Source organism: Lingula anatina, chromosome 6 (genome assembly GCF_051362555.1).
Source record: "Lingula anatina isolate TDL-2025a chromosome 6, LinAna3.0, whole genome shotgun sequence".
In the NCBI taxonomy this organism is placed as follows: Eukaryota; Metazoa; Brachiopoda; class Lingulata; order Lingulida; family Lingulidae; genus Lingula; species Lingula anatina.
In genome coordinates this window covers 19902357-19924528 of record NC_141772.1, presented here as the reverse complement: position 1 = coordinate 19924528, position 22172 = coordinate 19902357, and the positions used below count along the sequence as shown (strand labels likewise).

At 35.1% G+C, this 22172-nt stretch overlaps 1 protein-coding gene across 2 annotated transcripts in view; it reads left to right on the top strand.

The window, feature by feature from the left end:
* The window catches only part of LOC106176757 (S-adenosylhomocysteine hydrolase-like protein 1), a 53420-nt gene that overhangs the window by 3589 nt on the left and 27659 nt on the right, over positions 1–22172 (top strand). The window contains exons 2-3 of one of the 2 annotated variants that reach the window (XM_013559288.3): positions 15960–15998; positions 18453–18555. In XM_013559288.3, coding sequence (XP_013414742.1) covers positions 15960–15998; positions 18453–18555 — 142 coding nt within the window. The remainder of the gene's footprint in view (positions 1–15959; positions 15999–18452; positions 18556–22172) is intronic. The other variant, XM_013559307.3, reaches the window with a different exon arrangement.

Sequence of the window (22172 nt, the reverse complement as noted above, 5' to 3'; positions counted from 1 at the left end):
CGGACTCGTTAGTCCACTCGTCTGAATGCGGCCTTAATCCTGTTTGAAAATGCATCCCCTGTTGATACTTAAAATACTTTAAAATTTAACTTGGTGTTCATTGCCATTCTCACCTAAACCAAAAACTCTCAACAAGAATAATCTCCCTAACAACATGCCATGCATCTCTAAAACTTCCTTTAGAGTAAGTGTGATGGAAGAAATGCCATTTGCATGCAGTCCTCCTCCCTAGGGACATCTCTGCTGTAATTGGAAGGTGAATGCCTTCCTGGAGTCTAGATAAAATGAACTCTGAATCAATTATTTTAAACAAAATTAAGAGAAGATATTGGAGAAGAGGAAATTTGAGCAGTTTTGTCAAGTTGCGATAAAGATTTTACGGTTAAAATCCTGGTAAAGCTGCACATGAAGTTGGCGCTTATTACCTGAGGCAATACTTGATGTCCTTAAATGATATCTGCAAAAATGATCAAGCAGGATATAGGGTCATTGTTATTCTGTGCACGTACGTTTTTGTTCCTGTCATATTAAAGTTAATTCTCTGCTTCACATATGGTATACATTTTCATGTTTCTAAACAAATGTTTTCCTGAAATATTTTGTTAGTAGAGTAAGTTTAATCTTCATAGAGCTGTTTTTAAGTCAATTTTTCTTCTCTGAAAATAATGAAAAATATCCCAAATGGTAATCATGGATAGCATCTCTCTCTTGTAAAGGATAGAATCTCAATACTAAGGGATAGTATCTGCTATTATAACGAATATTATCCGCTATAACGGATATTAGCCCATCAGTGATAGGACAGTTCCCAGCTGTAGGGATAGTATCCCTTGTGTAGACAAGTGGATTATAGACAATATCAGACAGTGTCACAACAGGAATGGATAGTATCTGAATAGTTACAAATAGATCCTTATAGTTATAGTAGGGCCTTAGGGTAGTATCTAATAGCAAGGCATGCACATTGTGAAAATTAAAGATTTTGTGGATTGTAGAATTGTCCTGAATTGCACTAACTATTTCAGGCAGAAACTACATGGTACATAAATACAAGATTCAGCATGTTACATTGGGTATTTATGGATCCAAGAACTGGATATGCCCCAACCACAAATCTCAATAGGCACCAAATTGTGAACACGATATAACTACGGTAATTCTCCAATCTATACGAACGCCGCAATAATTACGAACGAAACGTTTTTTCTCTGAATCTGAATTTTTTGTCTCCGTTCTGTACGAACGATCGCTAAACTCGCCTTGGGCACAATTTAAATTTTCCGAACGCAAGAAAGTGTGCCCAATTGAAATTCGCCCCATGATTCGTCAAAGCGAGTTTTTAGACCACCGTTCTAAACAAAGGAAGTGCCACTTGACAGGAGAGATTGTTATCATGTATTTGTTCTGTTTTTGAATGAGACGATAGAAGGACTCAACCTGCCCGCCGGCAGCTGCAGGCCAGTTTTAAAACCCTATTGTTATTAAGAAATTATTGAAAGCATCAGTACACATAAATTACTTACTGTTTATTATCATTTCTTAACTTCTGCCGGCCGACTAGATCATCAACATCCACCATCGGTGTTTCACCGATATCTGGTTTCCAGTAAAATCTATAAACGTGAAACCCCACGCACAACAGAAGAGTATGAGAAATCCATAGTCAATGATCGAGTTTTTTATTTGTTTTTGGTAGTCATTCGGAAATTAATTTTTTTAAGAGAAGTTTCTTCTTGTATTGTACTGTATTTATTTTTCTAATTTGAGTTGTGATAAAGTTCATGCTTTTTTTGTTTGTTTGTTTGTTTGTTTTTCCTTGTTAAAGACCTTGTCAACAACTATTAGGTAAACCTTACTGATATTGGTGATTGTGAAAAATAAAGGTGCCGTATGACTTTATACAAATTTGCCTGCAGTTTTCTGTATTTTTTCTAATTAAGTATACATTGATTGCGTGCAAATTAATATTCTGTAAAAGACTTTCATAAATAGACGTGAATTGAGCTGATGTTATTTTTTATATCAAGTATAATCTCTATTAACATCAGTGATATCTACTGTGAGGAGTTTCAAGTATTTTGTTTTGGCGGAAGAAATTTATGTAAGCCTAATGGGGGGTGACATTATTAATATTGCAAATTTTCTATATGTGAAATCATATTAAAAGTAAACACGCAATGAATAAAATATGCAACTGGATTCGCAAATATTCTTGTCTGTTTTTGACAGAAGTTGGGAAAAACGATGTTGTCCTGTCTTGGTAAAACATAACAGGGAAAAACGATGTTGTCTTGTCTTGGGAGAAATGTAACTCTTTAGTATGAAGAAATTGTTGAATTCCCGACTTTTGTTTAGTTTGTTTTTATTCATTGCAATATCGCAAGAATAATTTGTTTGTGCTAAAAGCTGATCACAGTGATTTAATCTGAAAGTAATGCTTACACTTAACAATGTTAGGTAAGTGGAAATAACTTCCGGTACAGCCGTATTCCATTCGTATTTCAATGGATACGAACGCGTGGCAATTTTTATCAGACTGAATTTCAAGCCTTACGAACAAAACGATTATCTTCCAAAAATAATTAATTTAAATCGTTCGTATAGATTGGAGAATTACCGTATATGTATTGATTAGGCAGTGTTACAGTGTGGGATGTGGAAAATAAGTAATAGAATTTGTGGTGTGTAAGAGATATACATGTTAACAAATTGGAGTACTTTTTTCATGCAACTTTTTCTGCACCTGGTTGTATTGTGTATATTCTCATGGGGTAATATGCAGTTATGACACTTAATACTGACAGATCATACGATTGAATGCAGGCAGTGATCAAGACTCACTGGTGTGACTGCGGTATATGTGTCTTCGTGATGAAGAGAAGAATACATTTTCAACCGCAGTGCATTTTGTCATTTGAGATTGAATTTGCACTTCAATAGATCAACTTTTTTTTAGCAGGGGTAGATGAATTTTCAATTCAGTAATATATGTTTTTTAACGTTTGATGTCAGATTATTAATTCATCAACACCCAGGGCATAATAAAAATGTGTTTAGTGAAAACCTACCTCCAGGGAACCATAAAAAAGTGTATGAAATTTAAACATCAGGAGATTTAAGTTTGTCATTAACTGCCATCCTTGAACTCTCGTGACAACTATTATAAATGCTCTTGCTAAAGGTTATTAACAGCATCATAAAACTATGTCCAAAAATGATTCTACAGAGAAGAATCTTGTTTTAAATTTCCCTGCTTGAGATAATTTGGTGGATGAAGTCCATTGTGAGAGAGAGAGAGAGAGAGAGAGCATTTAGCCAATATGAAAGAATTTTGGAATATCTTGACCATATTTCTGACTTGAAAAAATATATTTCTTAAATAATTAACCACAATTAACTTTTTTTTTTTTTCAAATAAATTTTCAAGTGGCTTCTTTTTTTTACCCAAGATGACCTTAAATCTTGTTTTGATATCTGCTAGACAGCCGAACACAATCCTCCTTTTTGGAGAAAGCCTTCAGGGTCTTTCAAAGCAAGAGCATTTAATGTCACAAGTTGAAGGCTCGGTGGCAGTCTCTCCAGAATCGGTGACACGAGGTCTCTTGGTGTTCACCATTATTACTGTGATCATTTGAGGACTTGTGCTGCTAGCTACACTGTTGAGAAGTCGAGGTTGTTCTTTACTCATCCTACTTAACTTGTGGACTCAAGATATTCTGACATTGTGTGTAATTCCAAGAAATTCTTTGTCATAAAAAAGCCTTAAAACAAAGTTGAGGCTGTTTTTACTCACCCACCTCAACCTGTCTAGTATTTCTGATATTGTGTGTCATTCCAAGAAATTCTCTTTTGCAATGAAAAAAGAAAAGCCTCTGAAATGGAAATAATACATAATTGTACAACAGGGTCCAATGCTTTAGCACACTCTGGTGAAAACTGAGAGAGAGAGAGAGAGAAAGAGAGAGCAGGAAGAGAAAAATAGAGAAACTATGGAAAAGTACAGGTGAAAGGCCCAAGGTTATTTGATGTTACAAGCAATGAAATCAAAGAAGACATCTCTGACAGGTGTTTCGACAGACAATAAAGAATTCATTGTTTGAAGGAAACCACCAAAATATTGCGACAATTAGATGAACATGATGTCTGGGTTCTTCTCTTTTTTTTTTATGAACCTTCACAGGCATGTATATATGAAATAATTTATTAAAAGAAGAAGGTATAGTTTTTTTATTATACCTATCATTTTCATAAATGATATATTTTTTTCATTAATTTATTTTTTGACTGTTCAAGATGAATGATATGCCCAAATAAGGGAAGTTTAGCTGAAGAATTGAGGGCAAATTTGTATTTTTAGAAGAAAAAGACATCTTTTATGTTATTGAATATGAACTGGATTTATAAAACGCCGAGTGTTTCTGACTGATACAGAAAATGTGTGATTGACATGAGTTATGGTCTTATTGTAATCATATCATGTTTCTTCTATTAATGCCTTGAGTTTTCCTCTGACTTGACTTTTGTAACAATTGGGGTTGTTTTCCTGTAAATTGAGAGTGGGAATGTATATTATGAATATTATCAGTGAATCAGTGTAGTTAGGTAACAGGAAGAAAATTATGAAGTTTTTTTTTTAATTTTTACCTTTTCAATTTTAAACAAAAGGTAACCCTGCACTTAATAATTATACCAACTTTAACACCAGACTTGCAGTAAACATCACAGTGCAAAATTATGTGCCAACTTAGAAAAACTGTTGCATCATATATTTATGAAGTTGTTCACTAACATGGTCCACAGACAATCAAGCCAGACAGGTAGTCTGCTGTATGAAGCCAGCAAGGTGTGTCATTCTAGGACGGTGTGAGTTGTCTGGCTTTGAGGTTGATACATTGTGAGCACTGAATGCGTGAGAGAGAGTCCGTGCAGTAATGGATTCTAGCTGTGTTAGGGGTCATTCCCAGTGAAGCTGTCATTCTACATAGATCAATCCCAGGCCTAACCAACTACCAGACTCGGCACCTAAGGATCCTGAATTAACCGGTTTATCGGACCACACTACCCGTTTTCAAGGTGTGTGTCAGATCGCATTTCGGAGTATCATACTCCAGAACAAATTTTGTAGGACGACTGCGGGCTCATCCACGCTCGGCTGAACAACCTTAAACTGTACTCTTACTTTAGAGTACTCTATTTCATTGTCTCTATGGGGGTATATGGGGACTTTACGACATTCGGTTTGAATGTTTTAACCACTTTTGATAGGGCTTTTTTGCATTGTATTAGATTAATGTGGCAGTCTAAGGTTCATCTAGGTGGCTTTCAAATTTATGCACCCGGTTTTAAAATCATTTAGCGATTAAATACGACAATCGTTTACTATCCAATCAAGGTGACAGCTGAGCGTGAGCTCATCCTGTCGGTGTTCTGACTGATACTCCGAAATGCGATCTGACACACACCTTGAAAACGGGTAGTGTGGTCCGATAAACCGGTTAATTCAGGATCCTTAGGTGCCGAGTCTGGTAGTTGGTTAGGCCTGAATCCAACTCTCACACCCTCGCTGAAGGCAATCAGTTTAACAGATAAACATACCTATTATTTAATGTGAAAGTGGGTAGGGTTGTCTCTCGGGGTGAATATTCTATTTTCAAGTTTAGATTTTTTTATGGTAAATTTCTTAAATATTATTATTATTATTAGGTTTATTTAATGTAGATGTAGTCAAGATCCAGGCAGTAAAATCTATAGATATCAGTGGAGGTAGTTGGCGATTGAATTTTCTGATTTTTTTTTTTTTTTTGTAATATTAAATATTTAATCTTAAGTCAACTTGCTTTTTAAGTTTCTGAATGCCAATGTTTTAACAGAAAGGAGATTGTTAAAATAACTGCATGATTATTGCTTTAATAGATCTTTTTTTTACAAACTTGAATGCTTTATTAACTGTTCCCATCACAGCAGGCGACGCATTAACGTCGAAGAATTTTTGTTAATAGATGTAGAGGCGCACTTTTGGGGGTCACCTGTTCATCTCTGCTTCAGCTTACATAACAATTGAAGGTGTTCATAAATTTCGTAGTGCTGCTGACACCTCATTTAAATTTGTTTATGACTCCAAGGTTACTGACAGGGTTTATGATCATCAAAATACCGAAAATGAGCTTTATTCAATGCATCTTATTATTCAGTAATGTTTTGACCATGTTGCTGATTAAAAAATAATAATAAAAATCCCCTTGAAAATATAAAAACATCAGCGTTCATATTTCTTGTTGCTGAGCATTTTACAGCTTTTTATTTTGAGTTGAGATAGCAATGGGTATTGGGTAAACTTCATCCATGAAGGCGATCTTATCACAAAAATTGGCATAGGTGACAACTAGTAAATGGGCTTTGAACCCATGTCGTTATTTTGGTTTAAATGTTTTGATCATGGAATTATGAGCCCCTAATTACAACGATTCATCGAACGAAGACATTGTTTTGCCCGTTTCAAAGATAAAATTTGAACTAAGGCTGTCAAGAAAAATTACTGGTATGGTTTTTATGTATTCATTGGTTTGTTAAGATTGAACACTGAAGATTCATCTATTATCCAAAACATGTACATCAAGAAAGTAATGTAGTTGTCTTCTTGTCTTAATCTGTCTTTAACCTTAAACGGCACATCAATTAACCATAAACACTTTTTGTCACAAGCTAACAGTGTCACAAGTACTGTAATTTATTCTGACATAGGTTACTGAGTACAAATAAAGATGTACATTAAATAATAAGTAGAATGATTGCCCCTTCCCTGTGTTCATTTAACTTCCAGGCGCCTGTCATTGTACCTTACGGACATGTTTGGGGAAATGAGGGTTTAGTCTTAGTGAATTTTCCATTTGCTTCAAGTCTCCTCTTCTGTTAATTTTAAACAGCCAGTGACTTTAAACACCTGAGTTCTTGCTTGCCCTTCCTTGAAGTCCATTTCAATCTATTTACCATTGTGTGGAGTCCATTTATAATGACCTCAAGCACATCAAAACAATATTCTTTACTTGTTCCTATGATTTCTGTAAGAAATCAGTGGGCAAATATTTTAAAAGGTCAACTGTGAGAGTCCTTGAAAGGCTTAACTTTCAAACTTTGGTACATCTCTATCTTTCTGGCTTTCACAACCCCTCTGTCCAAGTATGTCCCACTCTTGTCTTACAACATTTTTATATTTGACGTTTCTTTCATGTCCATCTTTTTAATAATACACTACTACGTATTATATATTCCGTGTCCATTTTGGCTGGTGGCAAGAATACTCCGAGCTGCACCTTATGAACAGACTACTACCTGAGCGCTTAAAATTCAGGGTGAGATGGGAGGGTTCGGTGTCATCAGGTCGGCTCCTGTCGTCTGCATGGTGTTGTCAGATTCTTTTTTTGTTTTAGATTATTGCAACACAGAATCTGTCTCACTGGCTTCTTGTTTGCCCAGGTAGGAGATTGCATGTCCACACTTGGTAGCGTTTCTGTTGCCTGGATAGATCTGGGATCAGCTGCTACCAGGAAAGGGTTTACGTTCCGATGGAGGTATTTATAAATTGAGAGAGTATTTGATTATCATTTTTAGTCAGGTTTTGCAACATTTTCTTGTATTTTTGTAAATTTAATATGTTGCGTGAAAATGGATTTTTTTTGTCTTACCTCAAATGTGAAGGTTGGTTGCCCCCCTTCCCCTATTGCTTTTTGATGAGCTGTGTATATTTACCAGAACGCTTATTTTAGACTGTGATCTCAGTATTGTGGTTTATGACAGAGATGTGGTCATATACATTGTTGTATGGCATAGGATGTCCTGATGACAGTGAAAAGGAAATATTAGAATACTAGGCGCACTGTAGTATAAAACTACTTTCAACACGATTGCTACATGAATTCAATTTTGATACAGAATTTGGTTTTTTTCCCAATAATTCAGTTATAGATTAGGCAATGAACTGAAAGGGCTTTACTAGCTTTTCAGAGCCAAATTAGAAAATGCTTAAATGCATAAAGTTACTATACAAAAATGAACCCAGGAGTGCTTCAGCCAGATTGAGTAGTTACAGGTGGCCCCATCAGGCTTATTTTAGATGAACTCAGGGCCCCCTTTATTGGTTTTATAAATGTGTTTTACAATACCGGCAATTTGAAAGGGGATAAGGTGACGAAACGTGGGCTAATGTTTTTGGATTAATCTCATCTTAAACACATATTTTGACAACATTTGAAGTTGACAACAAGTTTATTTTCATGTATTACTTAAAGAGTCGTACTACTAATTTCAAATTGGGCCATTCAGGGGAGTATTTGAATCACAATGAAGAATTTAAATTATTAGGACACCACGTATAAAAGCTCCTACCATCACAATATTATTTAGAAATACAGGTAGATCAGTAGCTTCTTTTTGTGCATAAAAAAGCATACAGTAAGCCCAAGGCGTTAAAAACATTAATGCTTTCTAGTGAACAATTAAGACTGGTCATTATGGAAAAGGAGATGGAGCCACTGTTGACCAGTAGCATGGAAAGTGAGGATGTAGAGAAAATGGAGATAATGGTTCAGGTATCTTTGGAAGGACAAAATGGAAAACAAACCATCACAGCCTCCACTTGTGCTGATGAGAAGGTTTGTGGAAAAATATTCACCAAAATATGCAAACTCAGTTTTATGGATAAATTTTGGACAAAGGCTAAGATGTTGAAAAAGATAACAGCATTAAGAAAAAAAATGTGATTTTTTGTTGACATTGGAAATGGATAAACCTTTACCAAATTTTTGCATAGATTGCACATAGAAATGAACTTTTACACATATGCACTTTTGGTTGATCGATGATGCTGGATGAGTGAATAAAATGGAAAACAAACCATCACAGCCTTCACATTTGCTGATTAAAAGGTTTTTGGGAAATATTCACCGAGATAAGCAGATGCAGTTTTATTGATACATTTTTAGGCAAAGGCAAAGGCCTTTAAAAAGATTACAGCAGTAAGGAAAAATGAAAAATGAAAAACCCTTACCAAATTGCTGACATAGATAGTTTGCACATAGAAATTAACATGTGGAACAGTATATAAGAGGTTTTAAAAAGTTGCAAATGGTAGATTAGCCGATAATGGCCAGCCAAAATGATAATAAAACTTTGTAGCATTAAATACTAATATAGATAATAGATAACAAATGAGGCAGTTCCAGGTCCATTTATATATATATATATATATATATATATATATATATATATATATATATATTGCCATATGCAATGGTGTCGGGGCAAGTTTATTATTTTCTCATTTACTACAGAACCTGGAGCATACTAGTATGTTTGAAAATTCCACTTGTTGACCCTTTCGAGTGGACCACTGCATGATAAACTGATCCGTAGGTAATGTTGATTTGAGATAAATTTTAAATTGGTGTGATCAAGATAGCTCTGGCAAACAGGTGCACCCAGGCTAAGCCATTCTGAAGCAGCCAGAGGGTGTGCTCAGACAAGACTCGAATTGATCGAAATTGGTTCAACTTGCGTTATTGTGAGATCAGGTTATGAAAATGTGGTTCACACACTGACATGAGCTAACAAGGATTATGTTGATCAAAGTGGTTTTTGGTTTATGCTGGCAGTACCGATTATGTCATCAACAGCGTAATCAAGACTGCTTGAGATTTGCTCAGTTTAGAGCCCAGTGTGAACACTGCTGTAAAAATGAAAATACTCTAGGCACTCCTTCCTTCCTTGTTAATGTATGATATAACTTTGTCAAGGGGTATTTTTATCTTAATTGGTACCATTAGTGTACTGTCGCTGTGTGCTACCAGGTGGAAAACTGATGTAAACACCGCTTGAATTATTTATAGAAAATGTTTTTAATGAACTTAGTTTGAATAATGTGTAGGCTTAAAAAAAAAACTCAGAATAATTTAATATTTTGTTTAAAAAAAACACTGAATGATTTAATGTTTTGTTGTTTGTTACCAAATGATGTTTAGGTGATAGAAGGTGTTAAGCATTAGGCTCTCAGTGGAATTTCTTAAACTATTCTAGTACTTAGAAATGGTAAAAGTTAAATGGTTAAAGTGATATTCCAGTTGTCAAAGCCAAAACCTCTCTTCCTAATAGTGTTTGGAGGAATTTTGCAGGATGAACATTTGGAGACGTAAAGTGTTAGAATTATTTTAAAGTGGTGGCTCTATTTTAACTTGCAAATGTCTGTTTCATAGAGGTCTGATGTAACTTTTGGTAGGGAGAGAGAGAAGGAGGGGAGAGTGAAAGAAAGAGAAGGCGGAAAACAGGTAAAAGGCCTTGGAGATATATGTGGGCCAGAAATTGTAAAGGGAATCTATCAGTGGGGTCAAATGAAAATATAAAATTGCATCTTCATTTGCCAAGGCTGACCTTGGCAAATCTTCCATCTGTGCCAATTGATTTAAGTGTGAAACTTTTCTTTTTATAGGCCAGATCAATATCAGTGTAGTTTTTTTCGCTAGTTTTTCCCCCTGAAGATTAATGAACAAAAATGTTCTACCTGTATGATGAACAAACCTGAATTGTACCACTGATTTTTATTGCGTGTGTGTGTGTGTGTGTGTGTGTGTGTGTGTGTGTGTGTGTGTGGGAGGGGGGGGGGGGGGCTACCTATGAGTAGTTCTAAAATGAATTTCTAAGAAGATGACACAAAATTGCTAATTTAGTTCACCTTCATAAACACCTTAGCTAAATTGGCTCATTTTTAGGAATGGATTAATGCATCTAATGGTTACTGTATCTGTTTCAATTTTTTAGTGTTTGTCTAGACAGAGAGCCAATCAATCTTAAAGCAGGGGAATTTGTCAGTTTCAGCTGGCTTGTTGCAATTTTTATGTGAGTTTGACTAGGGAAACTATAGAAACTCCAACCAGTCTCATTAGTTGGTGTTTGGGGGGGGGGGGGGGGTCATAATACAGGCCCGTGGCCAGCAATTTCAAAGGGGGGTTCTTTTTCTGAAAAACTTAAAAAAAGTGGACCTTTTACCATAAAATCCCCATGTACCTAGATCAAATTTTACCTAGAGCGGACCTTTTCCCAACAAAAGGGGTGGTTCTTTTGAACTCGAACCCCCCTGTAATTAAATCTGATAAAATGATTTGCTATGATACACAGATTAAAGACCTTTTCATATTTAGTCTGGTTGATGAGTGATAGATCCTCCAGTGAAAACATGAATAGGACAAAAGAAATGACTTACCACTTTGCCCTTCTGAAAAATAATGGGATAATTCTATTATCCGCCAGTCTCAAGTGAACCTGTCTTAAGGAAGGCAGTGCATTAAGTTAAAGACTTACAATTCAGGGCATTGCCCTGCCTTTCTTCTCTGGAACCAAATGCCAATATTAACAGAGATATCATGCACAAACAGACAATATTTGTCATGCCTTAATTTACTTAACTTGCTGCTGCTTCGTTCATGCTGGCAGACTTTTCTTTTTTTATTAAGATAGATTCTATTAAGATCTTTTATTAAGATCTTTCTTATTAAGAAAGCAGAATTAGTTATTTGAATAAAATACAATGATAAATGATGAAAAAAACTGGACTAGTTGTTGAGGGAAAAAATGATTATGCTTAATTGAATATTTTTGCTATTTGTGTGCATGTAGTATTCCAGAATGGTGCAATGCACTGAGACACTGGTTTAAGATATGGTGTGTAAATATTTCACAGTACCATGACCCACGTACTATTTGAACCGAATACTAATGGGTGTTACGAAACTAAAAGCATATTCAGAACAGACGATCTGTAGACTAACTGATCGCCGACTAAATATGGCCGAACCCAATTAAAAAGTAATGCCATTAATTACCTGATGGTGTCCCCGCCTCCACTGGCACCATCGCTGCAGGGGCCTAGTAATTAAACCTCGGAGCCGAGATATAATCCCTTAATGGCGGTGCATGGAGGTGAGGAGACCACCAGGGAATTAGCGACATTGCTTTTTAAATGGGATCGTCCATATTTAGTTACTCCGCGGATCATCTGTTCTAAATGTGCTCTAATTCTATCGTTTTTCTAATCTTGGTATCTCTCTCCCACAAAATCTCTGGTGGCTCGGAAAGAGCAGTTCAAGTCTGAAATTGAATCACATAGTCTTTGAAAGCAATAATTGTAGAATTCCTTATGGGGACAGAATCTTGAGATTGAAGCAAGGAATTCTGATAAATGCATTATGTCCTTTAGCATGAGCCATTATGTGACATCAGGAACAGAGTCCTTCAAACTCTTTACCCCCGCTGGAACCCGTTTAACAAAACACACTTACTAGTAAGCCCTGAAATTGGTGTAAATGTTTTTTTACCAATATTACTGTATTTTCATCCAAGATAAAATCAGTGGTCATGGTAGTGCTTTTAAATTAATTATATTATTTGATAACAAGGTGTATTTTAACCAGGTTACTATGGATTTATAGTCCCTTTTTTTTTTTTTTTTTGTCTTATTTAGACTAAAAGTTTAGATCACATTTCAGACTAAAGCCCTTTTGTGAAATTGCTCTCTTCCATCACCAGAATTAGCCAACTGTAGGAGACCAATCGTCCAAATCAAGACAACTCATCCAAAGAGCAAATAAAAAGACAAAATAATAATAATAATAATAATAATTGTTATTATTTATTATTATTATTATTATTATTCAAAACAGCTGCTTGAATTTCCACTATTCTGTTGGGACCTGTAGTAACTTTGGAAAATCGTTTTATAAGTCTACTGAGTCCATTTTCCAATTGCTTTGGACCTGTGGCTAATGTTGTAGACTGAGATAACTAATTTTGTTTAGGACATTAGACATTAGGGCTGTGCCATATTTGATCCTAGGATCAGTTTGTCTGTGGATCAACTTGGTTGTGAACAAAGCCTATGCATTGTAAGGAACACTGCTGCTTCCTTGGTTGAATGAAGCTCCACACCAGATGATATTAGAACAAACATCTGTTTTGTATTGCATTTGCGCATCTGATGCATGAAAGTATGATAAGAATATATATATAAAGAGAACAATTTGTCTGCCATGTGGGTCGGAGTGTAAAGAGTCAGTTTGTAAATTTGGTGCACACTAAGATTAAGTAAGATGAGATACAGGTAGTTTCACTCAGTGCTTAAATGAGAGTATATTCGAAATCACAGTGTGGTATCGACGTGGCACTGAAGAAGACCGCAAGTGTTTAGATGTGGTGGCAACTACCTGTAGTATTATAGTCATTGGTCACGATCTCCCCTATTTAACTTTAAGTGCCACTTACGCAGGTAGATTAGAAGCAGAAACAGAAAAAAGGTTATGTTTGACTGTGCCCACCCTCTACAGCTTCTTTTTAATTACTATCCAGCAACTGTTAACTTAAAAGGATCCAAAAAGTTTTTAAAGAGTTGTCATCTATCTGCTTTTTTATCCTTTTAACAACAAAAAAAAAAAGAAATTTAGCAACCGTATTGTTACCTCGAAACTTTATATATTTTACCCGAATAGCAGTCCAATTTCTGTTATATACATATGAATTTTTAATTTTTAATTTGTATATATTAGACCTGAATAAACCTTTATCTTATGTTATGCATTTCTCCATGAGATACAGATGGTTCCATTCATTGTTATACTTTGCCTTGCAACTGTGTGTAAATAAAAAAGAAAGTTTTAATAAATAATAAAGGAAGGGATAAAATGATCAGCCAAACCAAAATCAGTGGCTAAAATAACTTTTCCAAGAGATAATTAATCCATTATATTGGGGCCAGTTCTAGGTAAGCTGACTGTTTTTCTTTTGAATCACTGACCAGCTATTGTAGTACTTGGAAGAAAACTGAGGAAGTGCAGCGATCGCTGAAAAATAATGTACGTGCCAGAGTGGGGAGTAAGAAATAATTGCTGACCCGTTTGGACCAATAAATGTACAGATTTCATCAATATTGCTGCCCAACTTCGCTATTGCTCAGTATTCGACGGGAAGCCAACAAGGTTCAGCGTGACTGTGAAAAGGTGAAAATATCATGGAATATTAATGACTTTATATTCAGGGAAATAGCTTGAAGAATATTTGCTTTTTTTTTTTTTTTAGTATTGAGTAAGACATATACTGGGGAGTTGGAGAGCAGGGGCATGTATTTTGCTAGGCAGTATTGGTATGGACAGTGCTATGAAATCTTCCACATTGGTTTATTGATAACCAGATTAAAGCAATGCTACAGTAACTGTGACTGAAAACCCATCAAAGAAAGTTAGAAATTATTGAAAATGCTGTGTAATCATTGTTAATACTGGCCATTGGTAAGTTGAAAAAGAAGAAAATTTAAAGTGGGTCAAGCAAAGAAAAGCCGACAGGTGCTTTTTTCACCTTAGAATGTGACCTTAGAGTGTGGTGTCTTAACTAGTTGATCACATGTCAGGATAATGAATGTACTTTGTCTGGTTTTCCACTCGGCATGAATAACCCCATTAACAATCAGGGGCCAGTTCACCAAAAAAAAAAAAAAACTAAACTTAAGTATACTTCAACCCAAGACGAATCAATATTGGTTCAATTAGGTGAAATATTGTGCCTGTTTTATAGTAGGAATAAACCTGCCAAATGTTTCTGATCAATACTTACTTTTTTGTGTGGACTGCTATGAATTTATCTTGGACTTCAGATGAGCAAATGTTTCTTGGTCTATAAGTTTAGAATAGTTTTGGAGCTTAAATTATTCTGTAAATCGAGGCCCCAGGCGTTTCACAAACTTAAGTCAGGTTCCCTGACTAAGAACTTAATTACCAAGGTTACGTGGGCACATCTTACCCTACCAGGGGCAGTGTAACAGCACTCTCAACTGAGCCAGGGAACTGACTTAAGTTCTTTGGTGAATCAATCCCCAGGACTTGTCTGGGTCAAGTGGAGTCTGACTGAAGTCACCAGATCAGTGTACCATCCACGTAGGGACCCCGCTTTACATCTGAGACGCTTAGATATTTAATAGTCTTTGCACATTAATTAAACACTTTTTAAACAAATTTTACTTATTCTCTCTCTCTCTCTCTCATATATATATATATAATCTCAGTCAAGATAAATCTGGTCTCGACTGTATAACTTGATGAAGTGAATAGTGGCTCTTATCTTTAAGACCATAATTTGGGGTCACCTTCTGTCGCAGATAATTCTAATATTGTTGACCATAAAAATAAGGCATAAGAGCATTTGCCTTTTTTTGTGAAACAGACCCTACATCTTTATTCTTATGGAAAGCTTATTATTTATCCCAGTTCAAAATAGTTTAACTTTATTTATTTATTTATGTATTCATTTACTATATATATTTTTGCCAGTTTGTTTAAAAATTTACGGGTATGGTAAATTTGATCTGGTAAATTTGCTCATCTTTACCAAGTATGATGATATTTTTATCTTATACTTTTTTTTTTTAAATTCTTGTGCTATGCTTCTTTTGCTAACAAGTGCATGACATACCTATTTTGCCTTTACAATGGGTGATAATAATAGAGGTTTATGACATTTTTTCAAAATCATATCCAGAATTTTTGCACTAATGTTTTTGTCTTTTAGTCAGTTATAATTTTTAGTTATCCATTTAGGATTGATTATAGATGCATATGGAAATGTTAATTATATCATGGTATTTGTTGTGGACCTCACCCACCTTAAATGAAGAAGTTTGAAGTTGGGTGTAGAAGGCCAATTGCCATGGGTATGCAGATAAATCAAACAAGAATGGCTCTATTAATTTGTGTGCATCAAAGACCACCTTGTGTGGCTATGCTATCAACCTTGTCGTTCATGTCTGATTGCTTTTGTTTTAGTTTGTGTGATTTATGTTGACGTTTACATCTATTTGAAGAAAGATACGCATATTCTCCTCACTGTTTTCGAGTTGTTACTGCATATGATTTGCTGTTTTTTTTTTTTCTCAGACTCAAAGACTGAAGTTGCAACTGCCACCTATTGGCCATGTAAGTCGTTCGTTGTATGCACTGTGTGTTTCTGTACCCTTAGATGGAAATGCTTCCCTCTACCAATAGCCATTCATATATTTATTCAAATTGGCTTATTTATTCAAGTACATATATTTATTTATTTTGCTTATTCTTTGTATTGGGAAGGATTACAATTCAAATGCATTTTAGCTTTGTTTTCATTTCTGAGCTAAAAATAATCTGAAGCATTTTCTTCTTCTGGAAATGAACTCTGCTCGTCTTTGCTATCTTGTAATATCTGGAAAAATTCCCTCTTTGCATAAGGCACAGGAAAGACAACTATCTTTGCCAAATATTTAAGAAAATATCATTTTCAAGGAAAATGAAAAAAGGTTTAAGCATGTTTTGCCTATTTACCATCGATTTGTTTAAAGTGAATTACCTATTTGGCAAAAATAAGATGTGGTCTAACCTGAAGCCAGGAAAATCTCTCTCCTTGTCTGCGAAGGCTTATAATAGCACAATGCATTGAAGCACAAGGCACATGGCAATGTATTTTATATTCACAACAGGTGTTCTCTGGGTTATTGCAAACACCATATGTAGTTGAGTTATTTCTATACAGGCATGATGTGCACCAGTTGTTGTAGGACTGTAATTTGATTTGTGTAGCTGGAATTTTCTTTGCTCACCGTCCATAGTTCATATTGCACTTTGTGTATCAGTTTGTATTCATTTGATCAAATTTGTATCAGTTTGTATCAGATTTGTACGGGGTTTGTATCATATTGTGAGATGGGCGTATTTTGAAATTCCCAAATGCATGTCAGTTTTGCTTAGAACTGCCAGAACCAGTCAAATTATTTGTCCAGTTATGTAACAGGCTGCACCCAGTTGGAGTTCTCTGCAGGGTTCATCTCTTAATATCTACGCAACATAACTCCCGCACATCAGTTCCCTGCATCGATTTTTGAATGTCAATCAAGTCAAACATTTGTCACTATTGGGTGCCCATATTTACAGTGCGGTTTTAAAATTAAGAATTATGTTTTTTGTTGAATTTTTACCAGTTGGGATTTATAGTGCAGGGGAGTAATGGTGGGAGTAACCATGCAGGGACATAGAGAGGTCTTACCTGTCTGTAGACCTCCTGCATTTAGCTACTCTGCCGTATCATCTTTCTCAATAATACGGTAAAGTACTTGAGAACCTTTGACTCCCCAGTGGTAAATGGACTTTGAATAACCAGTAATTTAAAAGTAATTTGATGATTATTAAGTTATGTCTGAATTGAACCTCAGTTTATCTTTAGAGTGGCCTGGTCATCTCTCGATGCCATTCGGACCTGAACCAGTTCAGGTCAAGTTTTACAGTACCTTTGATGTGTAACATGTCAGTACAGTTAGTAGATGGTCACAAAGTCGTGAAACAGTTAGATTTTAGTGCATATGTGTGGTTTTAGTTTCCTAGTGATTATTGTACTAGAAGGTCTCATTGACTTCAATGTGCATGTTTGTGTATGTATGCTTGTTTGGTCGCATGGATTAGATCTGTGCATAAGGAACCTTGGAACCACTTTACGTTTAGACCTTTTGGGGGTCTAAGCTTTTCCTTTCTTTGGATACGTTACTTAACTATTGGTATAGAAAGATGACATGGTCTTGTAGGATCACCCTACAACATCATTTTTGTAAACCAGTGTTTTGGATTATTTAAGCCAAAACAAATATTGAACAAAATCAGGGTTACATCTTGTGGAAAAAACTTTTTCTTCGGCTTGTATTTAGGTTATATTTACTAATCTGAAGCAAGTCTTGTGTGAATAAATTACCTGTTACCACATTTGTTAGGAGGAGTTTCAGGATGGCTCAATAAAAATTTGCTATATAGCAGTGAAAAAAGTATAATTTTGTCTATTTTTTAAGTTAATATTTGACAAAAATTTACTATGTTGCAGCAACCTCAGTCAGAAAAATAAATGTTTTCAGTCCTGCAACTACATTGAAAGAGAAATTTGGTTACAGGAGTGATGTTGAGATTGTGGCAGGTGTGACAGTTCAAATCTCACCATCACAATTTCAGTCTCATTGCGCTGGTGCACAACTGTAACAATGTGTTTTGCTGAAACAACCAAGGGGTCTCTTTGTCTGCAGTGGCAACAACTATAATTTGTTACAATAAAAAAATTCAAATTTAATTACAGTATCATTTAGAATTTTTAATTTCTTTATTGAGTGGGAGTAGCTGTCCTAGAAGTTAAAAATAAGTCAAAAGGTTAAAAGATATTGCACAAATAGCATAAAATAAATATATAGGTATAATTTTAAAACATCTCTATATATTAATTTTTTCCTAATTTGTATTTTATGTAGAAAATCAAGGAAGAGAAACCTGCCATTCCCAGCACCAAGGAAAAAGGGGTGCCAACAAATCTTTTCAATTAATGTTATTTTTGTAAACTGTCATGCATTTGCATTGTTTTTTTTCCAGGAAATAAAGTACAAGAACCTGGGCACTCCAAGGGCCAAGGGGAGCAGGATAAGAAGCCGATCTCTGTCCCATGAATCCTCAGATGCTGAAAGTTACAGCACCTGTGAGTACAATGATCTAAAATGACAAACTGAATTTTTGTCCCTTTCAATGACTGATTTGCTTAAATAGCTGAAATTGACAAGATATATCCCACTAATACAATATCCTTGAATTGACCCCATGCACAATTTTGTTTGTACATTCATCTGTCAACAGCCCCTCACAGTTGACAGAGTGGAGGTTTTTATTGTCACAGGCCTTTGTAACAATGGTTGTGACAGCTCCTGTCTCAACTAATGCAATGCTGGCCAAAGTGAATCCTTTTACTCCCGCCTTTGATGACCTGGATACATAGATAAGTATGCTATCAAATTCATCCCGCTGCCCTAATAAATACACAACAAATACACATGATAAGATATTACTCTTGGTAATTTTCCCTATGTTCTAATTAGCACTTTTCTTGTCACAGCTAACACATTTGTGTTGTTTGGATAACCACAAAGCAAAAGGTTATGTTCTGGGGCTTGTGTCTCAAGATAATTTTTAAAGTGGATCTAAACTTGAAGATCAAAAGTTAAGTCTGTAATTATCCCCCAAAAAAATCATTAGACCAGAGAGCCTTATATTGAGACATTTACGTCATTGGTTGCTGCTTAGACCATCTGTAAAGAACCATTGGTAAATCAACAGTAGTCTTAATAAGTGAAATATGGCAGCTGTTTTATAACAAAAAGAAAAAAAGTAAAAAAAAAAATTGAAAGAAATGGATCCAGTCTTTGACCAGTATTTACTCCCTTTCATCTGACGATTGTTAATTTATTCCGGATTGAATTAGACCAAATTTTAGTCAAAGGGGATTTTTATTAGTGTGTGTGGAAAGGCTCCCTGAAGTCAGATACTTAGAATAAATCCTACATATCCATTGACAATCTCTGTGCTGATTGCTCCAGACTAACAGGCCAAATAAATCAATAAAATCTATTTTGTTGTATTAATTGTGTTATATCTATGTTTTGACCTTTTGAGAGATCCTTCAATTAATAATATCTGGCATGACTTATTGCCAGTGTGTTTATTATGGTCCAGTTTGATTTTCACAAATGAAATCTGACTAGGGTTTTGAATTTCTCTTTCTTCTTGCTCTGAATGGCAGTGGTTGTTTGATAAATTACTTGTTTATGACGGATGTTGTGTATTCTCTTATGTGCATTCAAGTTTGTATGGTAGGTATGTGATACAAAAAAGAGAGTGAGATAATTTCTTATTGCTTAGACATGGATCTTTCGTACCATGTAGAATCTCAATGCAATATTTCAGGATATATTTATGGGCTCATTATAGACATTCGCAAATAGATCTCTTGATAGAAACCACTCATATTAGCCATTGGGATTCTTCTCCTTTCAAAGTCCCTATCTTTCTTTCATCATCTCCTCTCTCGGGAAATGATCCAATTATTCTGACCCTAAGTGAAGGAAGCTGCTAGCTGAAAAGCCCACACACTTTGATCTTTGCCGCCATTGTATTATATTCCACAGATATTTGGGTATGCCCACCATTGTTTTCTCTTTGTACCAACTTGTAACTGTGGCAGTTGCCAAAATTGAGGTGATGCATGGTTACACTTGGCCATATTTGTAGACCATGTTGACTACAGTTAATCAATTAAACTTCAGTATATTGCATTACATCATGCTAAAACCGCTATTTTGCGTGTGTGTGTGTGTGTGTGTGTGTGTGGGGGGGGGGGGGGGGGGGCAAAGGCAGATATTTCTCTAAACCTTGTGAATACATTGGACATTGCAAGATGAGAGTACAGTATGTTTAACACTATGGTATTTGTAAATGTGTGCGTGCACGTGCATGCATGTGTTTGCTCATGAAGTATGTTATTGTTCAGTGAAGATTGCATTGCATTGATTTCCATTACAGAAGAGACGTAAGCATTTCTATTTTGCATTTTGATTTTTATTCATGCTTTTGTTTGGATTTGTTTGCTTTTGCAGTTGGCACCAAACGATGTATATCTTAAGAAATTATATTTGTTAAGCCTCAGATGTTTTCATCCTTTCATTTTTTATGAAGACAAAGATATATTATTCCTTTTGGGAGATTTAATGCTGCAGTATTTCAGTTAAAATCAATGTTTTCTTCCTGTTGCTTCAGCGTTTCTCCAGGGGCCTCTGTCACGCCTTGTTTTCCAAGCACATAGAAAAATACCACCTCTCTTTGTTTAGTCTCCTCTTGCAATTACACCTCTATGTTTCATTCGAAGAAGGTTTTGTTCATTTGGACTATTTTGGACATCTTCTTTTTAAAAGTTCAGACACCACAATTTGGTTTCTTCTTTAGGCTTGTTCAGGTAATCGATATATTTTGTAAACCCTTATTTTTTTGTTGGAAACAACTACTGTTATTGTTATTGTGGACTTTATGGATTTCTACTTTGTATGCATACCTCAAATTGTGTTTATGAATATTAACTTAAAAGATATATTGATGGTGTTTTTTCTCTTGGGGGCTAGATGTTTTTTAGATGGCCAAATTATTGCATCAGAACATAATGAACCATCCTTTTGCAGTGTGTTTCTTATTAAAATAAATAATGGGAGTGTTTATTTCTGCAGCCCACACTTATCAATTTTTTTTTTTTTTTAATTTCACAATTGTCAGGTGACAGAGTAAATGCACTGAAATACCAAGCATGTGTACTCATTTATGAGTCATCTGCATGAGGCAGATCATTACCTTATTGAAAAAAAAATGAAATATTCATTTCCACATTTCACGCTAATCAATTGTGGAAAGGGCAAAGAAGAAAATTGGAATTTTGTTTTCTTATGTCACGAATATCATGGCTCACAGCTTCTGAGCATGTGAACTCAACATGTTGGTTTTATTCTAAGTCATGACTATACGGAAACTGTATGCATGAGAATATATAACATATTTTGGTGTATGACATTCAGAAACAGAAGTCAGTAGTTCTAGAAGACATTTTGACTATGTTGAAAAACATAATGGTAAAAATAAATCACTTCACTGTGTGGTCACAGAGGTCTATAACCAGAGGGTTAAATTATAGTTGGTGAAGGGTTAATGTTGGAACCATTTAAGCTTCCATATAGTACATATTACAATTATGTTGAAAATGTCAGAATCTGTACAGTTTTAAATTAAAACCAAATGAGGCCACTGAGTTGGAATGCTTAAAAGTTTCTTGCAGTTAATGTGAAAATCTGCAAAAATGAAATGATTTGTATTTTGCCATCTTGCAGATGATCTCTGTGAAATTTTAAGTATTGCATTTTATCCACAATCTCATATACTGGGATTCATTTGAGTTTGAACACGCAAAAAGAAATACAGCATAATAATGCATAAAATAAGCATCAGCATGAGCTGTGGGAAATACTGACATTTTAGAAAAGAAAGGTGCGATTTGTGAGTAAATGGCATTCACAACGAAGATTTGATTTATCAAGAAAGCAGATACATACAGCAATAAATAGTGAAAATAAATGTTATGAGCAATCTGTTCACATTTGATTTGATATAACACTATACAAATGGGTAAGTGTAAATCAGATAATAAGCCAGCTATTGAAAGGGTGCTTTGATCTAAGGTTAGCAATTAGGAACATTCCTTACAGAGTTTCTGCTCTGTTTGGAGAA